Source organism: Chiroxiphia lanceolata, chromosome Z (genome assembly GCF_009829145.1).
Source record: "Chiroxiphia lanceolata isolate bChiLan1 chromosome Z, bChiLan1.pri, whole genome shotgun sequence".
NCBI lineage: Eukaryota > Metazoa > Chordata > Aves > Passeriformes > Pipridae > Chiroxiphia > Chiroxiphia lanceolata.
This window is the reverse complement of record NC_045671.1, coordinates 38,336,329-38,352,309: the sequence shown is the minus strand read 5'-3', so window position 1 is coordinate 38,352,309 and position 15,981 is coordinate 38,336,329. Positions and strand designations below refer to the sequence as shown.

Sequence of the window (15,981 nt, the reverse complement as noted above, 5' to 3'; positions counted from 1 at the left end):
CCCACACTCTGACCTTGGTCCGTTCTTTGACCACTTCTTCCCAAACTAGGGCTACAGAAGGTACCAGGTATCAGAGCTGCAGCACCACACCTGACAACACATGTTGTTACTTTTACAATACATTTCCCAGCAACACTTTAGTGGAAAAGGCAACAGGTTTCACTCGGAAGTAGGTTTTGGATCTCCTGGAGGTGGTGAAAACTGTCAGTGAACAAAACAAGGAAGACGCATTGTACAATGCAAGAACCCAGTAAGTATTTCACAAATGCCCATCTTCATGGTTTCTTTGCTCCTTTATACACAAAGGTTCACGATAGCTCTAAAACAAATAACAGGTATGATGGAAACAAAAACTGTTTTAAAACTACTGGAAAACAAATCTTCATGCAAATCAGCTTGGAAAAAAAAATAAAGCAGTCAAGTTCTCTGTGCACACAAGTAAAGGTGACTTCTTCTGAGGCTCCTAATCTATCTAAACTAATCAGTCCATGGATCAGGTCTCCACCATGTGGCCTACTCTCCTCCTCTCCAAAGTGAAGTCGCAGATTGGGCTCCCTGTCTGTTTTCAGATGAGCCTTACTGAGTATCACCTAGGTTCAGTTTTGTGAAATGTGGATGAAATTTTGTGTCTGTGCTCTTCCAAATACTTTAGGTGCCCCTGTACTTACCTGAAATTTTAGTACTGATTCAATAAAACTGTGATTAGAGAATGAGAGAAAAACATCCCCATCAGTGATTCAAACAATCATTTCTTCAAAACAGTGTATTAGTTAAGTCAGCATTTCCTGTTATGAATTTCCAACAAAAAGACTAAAGGGTATCAGATAGACTGCAATTAAAAATAGGCTCTCAATCTGTCATACACCTTGATAAAGTCCAAAAAGAACTAGACAGTAGAAGCACCAGTTTACATTATGACAGCCATCAGGGTATACTCAGTTCCTTGGTTAATAGCCAGAAACTGCAGCCAATTTCTAATATGTAAAAACTGGTTAACTGGTATTAAGCTGAAGAGATACATGATAGGATTTTTAACTTGATCAAGGAGATTAATTAAAGAGCAAATACTGCATAACTGGTATTCAGAAGCTAGTTTTTGTGGGGTTTTTTTGAGGTGGGTAGTCCCTTTTTCCCATGTCTGTGGTTGTCTCAGAACTATGAGTGCAGTTATGCAGATCACCAGTTAATCATTCACTATAGTAAATCTTCACTGATACAATTTATCACATTTGCCTTCCTTGTAAGGTTTCCACAGTGTGAAATGACATATTTTGTCACCATGGTCCTTCAGACTATTTTGAAAATTACTTTGCGGCATGGATTGTGTAGCAGAATAACAAACTTATTTGTTCTGCTGTTAATGTGTGGAAATTGATTTAATATTCGCAAAGACAAAACCCAATGAACATTAAAAAAACCCCACCAGAATTCCATTCTACTTAGCAGTCACAGATAGGATGAGAAATTGACTGTTTTTAAGGGAAAATAGTTTTCTACATAATAGTTAAGTTCATTTCTCACCGGAGTTCAAAAACTTCAGGTGTAAGTTAAATAATTTAATTTCATGGCTTTCCTTGCCTCAAGAGCACATTCAACAGTTGGATCATAGAGACTGCTTTAGGACAAAAACAATCTATCTAAGAAGCATCAGCACATGGAAATCAAATGCAAAACTTTTTTTCTTCCCACATTTAAATAAAACTGCTCATTTGCACAATTAAAATGCTAGCAAACAATGACTGCAGAGGTTTATCACTGTACAGAACTGCCATCTGCCATGCACGTAACATAGTGCTCAGCTCCCATATTGAGATATGCATTAAGACCCCATTAACAACAGTGGCTGTAATTTACACAGGGCCTAAACGGGGCAGTAATTATAGGATTTTTTCTGATAACACATGTGCACTAGTATCTTTAAAAACAATACATCTTGTAATTAAATGCAACTTCAGGTATCTGTAGGAATATAAATACCAAAGAATGCCTTGGAAAAAAATACTGGAACAGTAATCAAAAGCTTTAATTACCCATAGCTTTCTGGGAAGAACTCAGAAGCTCTCAACCAATAACATGCATTTGCTGTATTTTCAGAAAGGAACAACTTTAAAGAGAGATGACACTTTCCCCAATACGACATATAGGACTGTGGAATCATTTGGTACTTTATAACATGTGAAGAAAATGAAACAGCTTTACAGATGATAGGGCCACTGCAGTGGAATCACAAACTGAAATTTAAGGTTGTTCTTGAAATGTAACAGGTTTTAAATTTCTACTAGTGTGCTTAACTGCAACTTATACAGAATTTTAGTGTTTACTGTGTCATGTAAGGCAATTCAGGGTGAAGCTGTTACTTAAGAAGACTGTGTAAACATTAAGTGATCTACATGACCTGACTTACCCTGTCCCTTTCTTGATTATTCCACTCAGGAGAGGATGTTCAGCCAGAAGAGTCAGCAAGTTTTAATCCATGCAAATAACAGCACTATCTTTTTTTTTATTTCTAAAAAATCAGAGGCTGATGCCTCTTTTGTGAGCTACATGCCCATTCATGTGCATGTGCTTTGAAAAGTTATTTCCTTTTCATTTCCCATCTGTTTATAAAAATATCTTGTTCTCCCAGCAACTTTTTTTAACCTCGGCTTTTGTAACTAAACACCTTTCCTGCTGCCCATTTTTTTCAGGAGCTCAAGTCCAAGCAGGCTCTATACTGGTCTCACTCTTTTTTCAGCCAACACAGAAAACAGGTCTCAGTCCATCTCCAGTTCTAGGGCAGCAAGAATGGAGTTTACAAAGTCACTTCTCTGGTAGCATTTTCTGCCATTTCTCCTGCCTCCCATCTTGAATGTACTGACCACTGCTGTTTTCTTCTGAATATCAGCCTTTAGAGGACCACCTGTTGAGCTCCACATTAATTTCTTCCATAGCTTCCCCAAGCAGTGTGGATGCTCTTCATAACAGGCTTAGCAAGTCGACTTAATAGCTACATTCTAACCAGTATTTCTGCTCTGTGGCTTGTTAAATAGCCTCTCGGCTGAGTGAGACTCTTCTTAAAAAAACCCCAAACTTGTAGAGAAATTCAGGTTGAAATAATTCATCTATAAGCAGCATATACACAGCTCAAAATTATAAATTGTTATGGATAACTCATCCTGGTTTTTTCCTTAAAAGGAAGTTTATTAAATGCAATCTTAAGACTTATAATACCCACAATAAGGAAATTCATCTTCCACAAGTTGTGGTCTAAGTGTTCCCTTGTCTGCATGGCTATCAGATTCTGAAATGATATTGTACATAAAAGCCTATTGGCCCACAAACTCAGAACTGGTGCTAGTAACACTGCAGAACTACCCTCCTTTGCCTACAGCCCAAAAGCAAGAGGGGATGCCAGCACCCAAAAACCAAGGTAGGTCTTCTACCCTCTGCTGTTTTTGGTATTACCAATTCATCATCCTTTGCAGAAACCACTAGTACCCAAAACATACATAACAGTAGTATGTAACAGCTAGTACTCATGTTTCAGCGGCAGAGAAGAAAAGCAGGTACAGGGAACAGTATAAGTTACCTCAGTTAAATCAGCCAGCATATATACAGGTATTAAACAGAGGGGCCCAACTTTACTTTCCACAGGGACATAATTTCTCCCCCACATCCCTTCTTTTCACAGCTGAAGCTGGTACAGGTGGGAAAGACAGTATTTAGTGTCCTGCATCTTTTAAGAAACAAGCTCTTTGAACACTCCAGGTGTGCTTTGTGTGTTCCTACTCTATCCTATAATGCTCAAAAGGATACAGCCACTCAAACTATACCAGTGTGGTACTTTGAGGCGCCATTAAGAAAACACTGACAGAATGAAAAGCAAGTGAAGATCAGATGCTTCATGCAGAAGATGACAAGACTGAAGATCTTTGTTATGAGACACAAAGAACCAGAGATATTACTATTTTTCCGCTTCCCATTTTAAATAATATGTAATAATCCATAAATAATAAATCCTACACTCCTTTTTATAACAGCTATTAGCCATTCCCAGATAGTATTGCATTTTAGTGATGAATGAAGACAGGCACACATATAGCCTTCAGCTCAGAGTATGATTTAGGATGCCTGTTCCCAAGTGAAAAAAAACACAGACTAAAAAGCCAAGTCATCTGTACACAGTGGAATTTAAGTATTTATTTAAAAAGTAAACCTTTGGGCACATTGCAATTTAAAAAAAGGAAAAATACAAAGAATCTATTGGATTAAGCAGTCAAAAGCCAGCAATATTACAAGCTGTTTACATACCAACATTTACATTAATTTAAAACAAGTGGCATGTCACCAACATGTAAAATATATTTCAAAAGCTTAAAAAATCAAGTTGAGTTTTGAAAGACACAAGTCTACCACATGTGTGAACATGGGTTTGGTCATTCAGTTTAAATCCCCTCTTGTACTGAAATGTTCAGTCTTCAAATTATACAAGTGGATAGCTAGCAGCTGTTGCTATTCCACAGTGGTTCTTCCTGTCCTTGGCCATGTAGATATATCCTTTGTCACCCCACTTCTCACCCCAGCTGAAAACAAAAGCAAAGGGTTTGTTTATATATTCAGAAGATACTTATTTACTGCCCCAATGTTTCAACTGAAAACTGCTGCCTTCCACATTTATGTAGAAAAATCAAGATAGCTGCAGCCAAAACCTAAAGTGTTTTCCAGCAATTAAATGCATGTTACAGAAGAGGCATCCCAACCTCACAGAAATTAAGGACACAGCCATTCTCTCACTAGGTAGTCACACTGACGTGCAAATCTTGATTACAGATGCCTGAAGCTCAGACACTGCTCCCAGCCAACTTGAAGGGAAGACAGAGATTGCAAGCAGCATTTGAGGGTGTGCCCCAGTGTGTGCTGAGAGGGGTGCTGAGAAAATGAGACAAGCTCATGTGATGTGCCCTTTGGCATTACTAGTTTTCCCCCAACTTCGGAGCTAATTAACTTCAGGTGTTATCCTATTTCAGACAAGTGAAAAGCACTCTGCTTTCAAAAAAAAAAAAAACCAAACCATTACACCCCCACAATATGGTTTCCTCCTGCTCCCCTCTGCCCCACTTCTTTAATATCTACAAGCTGCACAAGTTGTTTCAGTACTGACTCTCCTTAAATTAACTGAAAAAGCAGAAGACTGAATTTGCTGCTTTGGGCTTACTTTATTAGGCTGCCATCAGTGAGAGTTGGATTTAACCTTTGTTACAGAAAATAATCTGAAAACAGTCTCCAGATTTTCCACATATAGGTTTTTAACTACTGTAGTCTCCCTACCTCCCCCCCTTACAAGTGACAAACTACCTTCCCCTTCTCTCCTGGGTACATGACAGACAGATCTTACCTGTTCTTAACAATCCAGTATTTCTTCCCATCTACATCTTCCCCCTCAAAGCCGTAACCTACAACCAGAACACCATGGTCCAAGTCTTCGCTGCTGCAATCTGGTTCATAGTAGATACCTGTGAAGGCGTAAGGTCACACGTGAACAAGCTCATCAGCAGAAAACCCTTCCCCCTCACCAGAAGCTTTGTATATTTCAGATTAAATGTTCACGGCCTCTTAAAAGTTAGAGAAAGGAGTCATAAGTGTATCACGGCAGAAACTGAGGGACAAGTACACACGTATGTAAGAGAAATGGAAGTTATTAAATCCTCACCTGACTGATAGAACTGGAATGAAGTATGGCCTGCATCAATAGCAACAGACACTGGACCCACAGCTGCAACTGCTTTCATGAGAGCTCTTTCGTGTCCTTGAGGGATGTCAACAAAGCCAGTGTCATTAGCAGCATTGTATTCTGCCTTGTAGCGACAGTCTTCATCATCCTAAATAGAAAAAGCTGTAGTTATTACACAGTTCTCCACTTAACACACAGGTGAGCACAAAACTATCAGACATTCTGAGACTTTCCTGCCTTGAAAACAAGGGAGTGAAAAGCCTCCAGTTGCTTCAGCAGTGCTTTGAAAGGAAAACCGAGGGGGAATACAGAAGCTGCTTCTGAGTTTCTCAGAAGTACAGAAAAATAAAGGACAGCGGAGCCCCCCTCCCCAAAAAAAGAAGCTTTACTGGGATGCAGAAAACCATAATATTCTGGAACTCTGCCCTCTTTGGTGGGCAGGACATATCTTTCCAGGGAGGAAAGAACCCCAGAATGCACTACTGGCCAGTGGAAGAGAGCCAAGTATTCATTAATTACAAAGCAATCCCGAAACTGCTTGTTGAGCAAGCACTAAAATCCACAATTTTAGACTACGATAGTTTGAAATTACATACAGAATGATTCAAATGTTAGTAATTTGTATTACATGACCTTACATTCCAAAAATACATTTGTGTATTTTGTGCTTCTTCATATTACTTTTTTTTTTTACAGTAAGCCAAAACTGTTGGTGCCACACGCATTTACCTCAGGAGAGAGGCGAGGCCTAGTTTGGAAGTCAGGTCATGTGAAACTGATTCAAGCAAGCACATCCCTCCCTCACCTGTACTGTAGATGAGTACGAAAATTGTTTTTCCAACTAAAGGAACAGAGTACAGCTCAATTGCTTACTTTTTGTACTTGACAAGTTAGGAATTTTCTATAATGAACTGGGATCTCTAGAACAGCCAAGATTAGGAAAAGTTGAGATTTCAGAACACAGGTGAACAGGAACCCAAATCCAAAGGCTTCTGTGTTGTTCACAACAAATGGCATCCCTATTGCCCATTCAGACAGCACAAAAGAAGCTGCAAGAATAGATCCTCTATTGTAAGCAGAACTCCTAAGTGGCAAAAACCTCAAACCATGTGCTCTCAGGTGATACCAGGATTTATTATGCTCTTTTGTCCTCTTATATCTGTTTAACATTTGATGGATCACTAGAGATATTTTAAAAGTCTGTCCATTACCTTAATTTATGTGCATTTAGTCCAGAAGTAGAACCTAAGGCATTGCCAACAACTGTTACAAAAAAACTACACTAGCAACAAGAATTAGGTGGTGTATAGGTATCAACTCTGTAACAGGTCAATTATGGGAAAAAAAATTGCTTCCCTACCAGTAAGTAGCATGATTGACAAGGGTTGGGTTCCTGGTTTGGTGTGGCAACCAAGATAAGGCATGATGTCTGATAGGCAACAATGAGGGGGAGGAATAAAAATATTTGCTCCAGTTTTTCTAACTGGTCTGGCTAGATTTTGACCACAAAGACCAGTGCAGTATGTGATTCCTGCTGGGGCTAGTAGTTGTGCTAAGTTATCTTAGCAAAGATGCAACAGGAAGGATAGATTTACTGATCACTATAAAGACAGTTTCCTTTCTAGGTATGAGTTTTCCAACACACAGCTTCTCCACACAAAAAACACGACACCGGCAATACAAGTTTAGCTACTACACTTACCTTTGCAGTGTATGGGTAGGACTCCTCAGAATCAATGCCCCCATTATCCTGCACATACTGGAAAGCCTGGTCCATGAGACCACCATTGCAGCCTTGATTCCCTTCAGGGCGAGAACAGTCCACCAGATTCTGCTCACTCAGTGAAACAAGTTTGCCAGTTTTTCTGAAGTGCTGCCCTTCAAGAGCTCCTGTTGTGCTGAAAGCCCAGCAAGAGCCACACTGACCCTGAGGTATAAAATGAAATCACAAGCTGCAAATCCAGACAAACTAGGCAATTATATTTCCCTTATCACTTATCTAAGCAAGAAAGACAAAAGTCACAAGACCAATTTTGCTTGCACACTCTTAACACATACAAATGAAGATACTGCTGAATTCTGAGACATTTAGTACAGAAGCCCTAAAAAGGCTTAAAGAGGTACATCAGTTTTAACAAAATGGTGCTTAATCCAGTACGCTTGTACTAGGCTTCATTAAACAGGTACACAGTGTTTTTCCTCTATGGAAGTGGATGTAGCATTCAGGAAACTCGACCTGTAACTGGTTAGAAATCCACCAACAGACAGTACCTGGTCTTTAACTGGAGTTACATATCCCTTCTCTCGCCAGTCTACTGATCGTGGTACTTCCAGGAAACTGGGCTCAAGAAACTGGGATCCTCTGTACTTTCTTTCTGACTTCTTGTGTACATAACCATTCACCAGCTGTCTGAACTCCTCAGTTGTCTGAAAAACAATTCAATATATGCATTCATCATCTATTAAACACTACCATCTAGGACAACACATTTCATGCCTCTATACATACCATGTCACCAAACTGATTCATTCCCAACCTGTAGCTGTGTTTTCCTAATGTGTGATCCAGATTATGGAGTTCAATCATTTTCAAGTTCTTCTCCCACACCATTCTCCTCCAGCTCTCCTCTCTCTGAGGGGCAAAAAACCAGCATACTTCAGAGAGGCAGTCCAAAGTTCACTTCTATGATAACGAGCTTTGTTAAGGCTCCCATACTCGGGCAAATTTAGACTACTCTCGAATGGGAAGTCTGAACACTGCTTAAGAGGTGGTCTTTCTGCCGCATTCTTAACAAAAAGGAGTACAGTGCAGCTGAGTCGATGCACAAGCACAGGAAAGGGAGCTGGAAAGAGGGGGACTATCCTTCCCACGCGCAGCCTACAGCCAGCGTCGCAACAAAGCAGACATGACTCAGCTAGCGGGGCCCAGCTGCGTGCGCTCAGTGCTGGCCAGGCCGAGCACAAACCCCGGGGCTCACCTCATGGTAGTCCTTGTTGTGCCACGACTTCCACAGCTGCCAGTGCCCATCCAGATCGGGGTCCAGCCTCGGCGCACCGAGAGCCAGGCCCAAGCAGAGGCTGAGCGCAGTCAGGAACGGGTTCATGCTGGCAGATCTGCCGGGGACGGAGGAAGAGGGGTCAGGCAGGGCTCCCTGAACTCCACAGCTCCAAGCACGGAAGGGGAGCCGGACCCGCGGCCGCACCGCGCGCCCTCCGCGCCCCCGCCACACGATCGGCAGGGCCGAGCACCCGCGCACCGCGCCGGCCACACTCGCCGCGGCTGTAAACAAGCTCGGGTGGCGCGGCCGGGATGCGGGCGGGTAGCAGGCAGCCTCCCGAGGAGGCGGCTGGAATGGCGGCCCCTTCCCGACAGGACAAGGCCCCCACTGCGGGACAAGGACAGGGAGAAGGACACAGCCGAGGCCAGCCTCCCCCCGCCTCGCAGCCCCCTCCCCCCGCCTCGCAGCCCCCTCCCCCCGCCTCGCAGCCCCCTCCCCCCGCCTCGCAGCCCCCTCCCCCCGCCTCGCAGCCCCCTCCCCCCGCCTCGCAGCCCCCTCCCCCCGCCTCGCCTCGCTCCACAGTGCCCACTTCTTTACCAACTACCCGATCCGACAACGCTCCCTCTCTGCGGCCCCTCTTATCCCCGCCGCGGCCGTGCCCGCCCCGCCGCGCCCATTGGCGGCCGGTCCGGTCCGCACCTCCCGCGGGGCCCGGGGCGGGGTCTGCCCGGGTTGTACCCGCAGCACGGCGGGGACCGGGCGGGGGGTTCTGGCGGGCGATGCGGGGTCGCCTCGGGACCATTCCGCACCGCCGGAGCCCCTGCTTTTGGCAATGTTTGTCTAAGTATTTATTCTGAGCGCTGTCGGACCGGAGATGGCGGCAGCACGCTAAGCCTGCTGGAATTTAACGCGGGGGAACTTAAAGTGGGCAGCTGGCAGAGCGAAGGAAAAACAAAGTCTGTAGGTAAAGAGACATGAATGGCGGATGCTGGCAGCCCCAGCCCCGTCCCCATGCTCCCGGTAATACCTCCTGCTCGGGGAAGGCTGGCGAGGCGGCTCCCGTGCTGCTCTGGCTGTCCCTGGCCCTCGGTCCCTCCGACACCCTGAGCCCTCTCCTTCTCCCTGGGAGAGCTGCTGCCTCTGCAACTGCGCGGCTTTGTGGAACACGGCAGGCAGGGCCGTTTCTCTGAGGCTGCAGCCAGGCAGATGTGAGTGCACCGTCCCAGTGGCTTGGCGGTGACACTGGTAACAGAAGCATTTCCATGAAAGTCCTTTTTATTCCTCTGTGATTTAATATCTTAAAACTGCCTTTTTTCCCCCTTTTTTTTTTGCCATGTGGCTAGTGTTTGTATGCATAGCGTCCACTAATGCCTACTGGAAAACACTGTTTGTGACACCAAGAGTTGCAGCACAGGTGAGATATTAAAAGGCTTACACATGGACTTGTGGTAGCAGTACGCAGCATTGCAATAAGCAATAGTAGATAAACTTTGATGTTTAACAATCTCTAGTAGTAGAATAACTGCAAGAGCTATGCGAGGTTCATCCTTCAACTCTTGTAAAGCCAGCTGATGGCTGTAGCTTACAGACTTGAGAGCATGTATTTAGAGTAAAAAACAGGGTTTGTAGACTGTTGCACAACAGCAAAAAAAAAAAAAAATCATATTATATGATCTTCTCTGTTTTCTGATGTCTCAGTACACATAGTTGTGTTGCTAAAACAAGCAATAGATTTCCTTAGCCAGATTATCTCAGTAGCAGTGTTTGGCCCAAGGAAGCCCTGCAGAACCAAATACATAAAGATGTGTTGGAGGGGTTGTCTTGTCTTTTCAAAGTACTTGTGCAAGTCTCCTTTCTGTTAGTATCTTTCCACCATGAAATTTTTTACTGCATAATCAAGACACATTTAAAGACCTCAGGAGAGTTAGATGAACTTCATGTAGTTTGATTAACTCATAAATAGGGTTTTTCAGGGCTTGTTTGTGGTTTTTTTTGGTTTGGTTTTGTTTGTTTTGTTTGTTTTGGTTTGGCTTTTTTTTTGTTGTTGTTGTTGGTTTTGTTTTTTTTTTTTTTAATGTGTGGCATTTGAAAAGTTTTTACTTAATAGCTTTTTGCTGACATTTTCCATGCTATCAGATTTCTCAGTCCTGTTTAGGTCAGCTTTGTTTCTGCAATTGTATCTAGCATCAAATGAGCATTGAGAGGCTACAAGTAAATCAATAAACTACAGACAAGGACTTCTTTTCTAAAAGGACAAGATGTTTAGCTAGCATGACAGGAGGTAAGGTCTAAATTACAGAAGGTCTGGCACCACAAATCACATGTCTGCTGCTCTGTAATGCACCCTAAGATGCACTAAGACAAACTGATGCTTTTCTGGATGTTATGAGGTCGTATCCCCTTGGGGAAGTTACCATGCAGTCAGCTAGCATGTGATACCACTGTGCTACCTCTCCTAGTGAATACTTTTAGTGCACGTACACACACATACACATGCACACACAAGTCCATTTTTACTCTGAAGGTATGTTTACTCTAAAAGTTTAGCTGTACATAGGGAAACCTTAGCTGACAATTTGTTGAAATCCTTGAAGGAGACAGGAATACTTTCACCTTCAGCACATTTACTTAGGCATGTACTGAGTAATAACTGTTGTGTGGATATATCAGTTCCCCAGGTATTTTCCTAAGAAAGCCTAGGACCCCAGGTGCAGAACCATGTAAGCATATACAAGGGAAATCTGCACAGCAACAGCCATGGTCAGAACTTGGTCATCACAAAGGTGCCATTTAGAATCCTTTGATAAGAAGCTGGCTTAGGACTACCTCCAACTCCTGGATGCACATTTGCTCTCTGAGAATTGTATTATATTGTTATCAACATAAAGGCTGCCAGTCATATTGCAGCAGCTGTTCATTATTTCAGCCAAGGTAAAACCACTGTTATTACACAACTACTAGACATCCCCCTGTCACTGTCCCTACTGCTCCTGCCTGTGCACCATGATGTGTTCAGAAGCCAAACTGCAATTCCAGTGTGATGGTGGTCTGCTGAAGTCAACAGAATAGGGTCAGTGGCAGCAGTTACAGGTAACTGAGCAGATGCTGCTAGAAATAATTTTCTATCAAACTGTGCAACCTTGTGACAGCATGCTGCAGTCACATCAGCTGTAGCGGCCTTTGCTTTGTTGAAAACATCTGTGTGGGGGCTGAGCAATGCACACCTTCCAGGTTAGCAGAGAGAAGGAGTGAAATCAAGAGCTCCTTCAGTTCCTTTGCTTAAAAGCTTAGCTGAAGCCATGCCATCCAGTCCATAGGAGATCTAGCTAGCCATGCTAATCACAGTAGTCAGAGTTCTGTCTGCAGTAATCTAAAGATCAAAACTTGGAAGCAAGAAGACACTTGCCCATTACTTTAGATCTCTTCCTTTTGGAGGGTAACTTTCCAAATTGCTTTGAAAAAAACCAGCTTTTGAGGAACTCTCTATATGCAAACCTCTAGCTGTTTTGCCAAAGGCATACCACTCTTCTAAAACGTAGGAACACCACCTTTTAATAACTGATCATGTCACCATTGTAGCAGCTGAAGGTTTGCCAATTTCCCTGTAGCCATCAGGCCTTTCAAGTTACCAGATAACAGAGGCTGTGCATTTCTAAGTAGTCCCAAGAACTTAGTGTAGCAGTGTGTTGCCTCTGCAGTTGGAGGAGTCAATTAAGCATTGATCTCCAGGGACACATCTCATCAATATGAGATGTACCACTGCACGTTGCAGGTGTTCAGCACAATCCTCCCCCTTTGGAACTGCTCTTCGTATTAGAATCCAGGATTTTGAAATTTGTTTTGTGCGTTTAAATCCTTGCCCTTCTTTACTGTCCTGATATGAATGCACAGAGGAGAGGGCCAATCTGCATATTGGCAACCCAGAAATCAGAGAAGTTAAGCTCCTTTGCAATGGCAGTTGACTTGCAAAGCTACAGGAGGCTGGCAATATGTGAAAAACATCTGAGCAATGTAAACAGAATAAGCTATGTTACACTCAACTGTGACAATTCTGTGTGCACAAGCAGCTGCCACGGACCAGCAATCTCAAGGTAACTCATGAGCCATGATCCTTACTGAAGTCAAAAACAAGGGGTTTGTATGACATTTTATCTAAACAGCAAAGGAAGGACATTTTATTTAGTCAAACATGGATCTTAGTATTGCTGTGAAGACTAAATTCAGGATTTTTATCGATGGAATTAAAATACTGAACTGGCTTACTTAAGAGATAACAAGAGATTAGCTGAGTTAGTTAGAGCATGGTGCTAATAATGCCAAGGTCACAGGAACCCCGTATGGGCCATTCACTTAAGAGTTGGACTCGATGATCCTTGCGGGTCCCTTCCAGCTCTGAATATTCTGTGAAACCATTGATCTGTGAAAAAGCTGTGACTGTGAACATGTTTGTTTATACCAGATTAAAGTCCTCTGCCTTAAATTTGGTTTCTGTCATTTCACCTTACTACACTATAGCTTAAGAATGGACTTCTACAGCAGAATGGTCTCTCAAGACGCACCTTAAAGTGTTGTCTAGCCTCAAATGCAAATTAGTGTATTTCACAGCAAGCTTTCACTGTCCAACTTCCATTTCCATAAGAAATGCTGCTCACTTTAGTACTTATTTTGTAGTAGCAAGTTCAGAAAAGTTTTAGGAACTGCAGATATTTTTTCACCTAAATTGATTTGAACATGTCTGATAAAAAGACTACCAAAAGACTATGAGTGGTTTCTCTTCTTCCTTGCAGCTCCATGAAAATAACCAGCCTACCTCCACAACTTAGGTATTCCTCACCAGAGATCTGAAATGGCTCTGGAGGCTCCCTCTGGCATTAGCAAGGTTCGTTCATAAGTACCTATTTAAGAATCTTTGTTTTGGATTCTCCCGAATACAATATCAGATTTAAACTGTGCTTCAGCTGGAGCACCATAATGAAGTTACTTCCATCATTATTAGGTTAGAAAAGGAAGCAGCATTTGCTTCGAGGGAACACAGATAGGGTTCTGTGAAAGTTCTGAAAACCTGGGAGGGGGCTGGGGAGCAGTGACACAATCCTTCTGAAACTCCTCTTTGTTTTCAGGTCTTGTGATCTCCCAGAATAACCATTTCCTCACTCAAGTGCTAGATAAGAAACCGCATTCCAGTTTCTTTGCTGGTCCACAAGGCAAAGACGACTTCGTTTGCATCTCAGTGTCTTACCTGGTCACAGGAATCGAGGAATGATGCAACGGATTTCTTGCCCTGCAGGAAAGAGCGGGTGGGGGTCCTAGTACCACGTCTACTTCAGGGTTAGGATTTCTCAAAAGCAAAGCAGTATTACTTTCCTGTGAGGTTCTCTGATGAAAATATTTTTTTGTATGTGGGGAAAAAAAGAGTTCTTTTGGTTTCTTTTTTTCTTTTTTTTTACCTTAATGTGTTTTGGTTTTTTTTATAGAGGTTAGATACTGAGTCATATTTGAAGTCAGCTTTGAAGCTTTGACTATGGTGTAACTCACATACTTAAAATTTTAAACTTCAGTTTGATTGATTCCTCATTCATTACTCAGTGTTTCCTCCTAATTTCTGGCAGGTAGTAATTTTGGGAGATTTATGATCTTGAAAGTCAACCAGGGGAAATAGTGGGAGGATGCGGAGAAATATTGTCTTGAATTGCTGACGTAGAAGCCCACAAATACAGAACAATTTCCATGTTGTATTGATGTTTCTCTACAATTTAAAGGACGTTGGTCCTTTAAATCCTCCTTATACTATGGAAGATATTTTTTACTAAGAGATAATTTTTACTCTAAAGTAGTTACCATTTCCTGACTCTCCTAATTTAAAATTTTATTGTAACAAGTTGAAAATTGCAAATCTTGTCCGTACTGTAAAGTTCCTCTGACCAAGACTGGTTTTTTACTACCCATGTGTACTCTAGAGATTAGAGTGAAGGCATTTTAGCAGATTTCAAAGGTTTTGGGAGGATTTCATATACTAATTAATATATGAAATCACATTTTGTTTTAAACAATGATCCAACATTTCTTTTCTGAAATGGAAGCAGTAATAAAGTTAGAGAATTATAAATCTTTAAGTGCTTGAGTAAAATGTTTGTTCTTTTGCAAGCCATTGTCAACAGTTGCAAAGCATGAAAGACAGATCTGTCTGCCTCCTGTTGTTCTTGGAGCAGTAGTGTCTAAAGGGCAAGCTGACATGCTGGAAAGCATTTCCCATGATAAGCTTAGAGACTGTGAGTGAGGTGAGGAATTATTTTTAAACTTTGAAGTTACAGGCTGGGCTCCATTAACAGATCATGTGAGAGAAGGTTAAACAAAGGTGCTTGCAGAAGAGGAGAGAGGCAATTGAAACAACCAAATGTGGATCTAGGTTTGTTTTCCTGAAAATCAGGTAAGAGGAAAATGAGTGCATCTGCTTTTGGGGTAAGAGCAGTGGTGATTCACAACTGCTGTCATTCCTACTTTACAAACAACAGGACTGAGGAAAAAAGGAGCAGTACCATGCTCCTTCAGTTGTGGCCACTGAAATCAAATGAATGACCTATGGAGAGATAACTCTAGGCTCTTCAACACTGAGATTAGCCTTGTTAAATCATAATTCATCTTTTTTCCTATTTCTGCTAATCAAGATAAATGGAAGGATTACCTAGTTTGCGGAATGCGAACACATTGTATAAATTAGTGAAAAGCACATCTGCCAGTCTCTGATATTCAGTAGAAGCATTCTCAGCCCACTGACCCCCAGGATGCTGGCAACTGCTATCAGATTTACATAATAATTTCAAATATTTTAATAACTGCTTAGTCACTGTGGCAGACACACACTACACCAAGTCTTTCTGGCCACCAAGGACCTGCTTGATTTGAATCTTCTCACTATCAAGAGAGCAGAGTTTCTTTTGATCTCTCTTTCTTTGATCACCCTCAACCTGTGAAGTATCCTAAATGTACACCCCAAGCTTCAGGACAGTACAGCAAAGGTAGAGGACTTCTGTGATGGTTCTCCATGAGCCACTGAAGTGAGTGTGTGCAAGAGGACATTCATCTGTATGTAAGATGAAGCTGTTTCAGTTAGTGGCCAGCATGAAACAAGATATTTTAGGAAACTGTTTCACATCTCAGCAGTGATTTGATGGTTCCATGACAAGGCCATACATAGTGCAGCAGCTGCAGAGCTGACAGCTGAACGCTGCTTCTCTGACTTGTCTATGAACAGCTATATATAAGCCTTTGCCA

The 15,981-nt window shown here is 42.3% G+C and overlaps 1 protein-coding gene and 1 long non-coding RNA gene across 2 annotated transcripts; one reads left to right on the top strand and one right to left on the bottom strand.

Annotated features, from left to right (window-relative positions):
* Nucleotides 1-4,150: 4,150 nt before the first annotated feature.
* CTSL (cathepsin L) lies at nucleotides 4,151-8,855 on the bottom strand. The gene is made up of 7 exons (XM_032675280.1): nucleotides 8,689-8,855; nucleotides 8,220-8,342; nucleotides 7,982-8,137; nucleotides 7,413-7,637; nucleotides 5,690-5,858; nucleotides 5,375-5,492; nucleotides 4,151-4,562 (listed from the first exon to the last, which is right to left on the bottom strand). Exons 1-7 carry the CDS (start codon nucleotides 8,812-8,814, stop codon nucleotides 4,463-4,465), a joined length of 1,017 nt encoding a protein of 338 aa, XP_032531171.1. The 5' UTR covers nucleotides 8,815-8,855; the 3' UTR covers nucleotides 4,151-4,462.
* Nucleotides 8,856-9,452: 597 nt separating this feature from the next.
* LOC116780363 lies at nucleotides 9,453-14,859 on the top strand. Its single transcript, XR_004354432.1, has 4 exons — nucleotides 9,453-9,673; nucleotides 10,053-10,123; nucleotides 13,497-13,588; nucleotides 13,830-14,859. It is a non-coding gene; the product is annotated as an uncharacterized LOC116780363 (long non-coding RNA).
* Nucleotides 14,860-15,981: the final 1,122 nt, after the last annotated feature.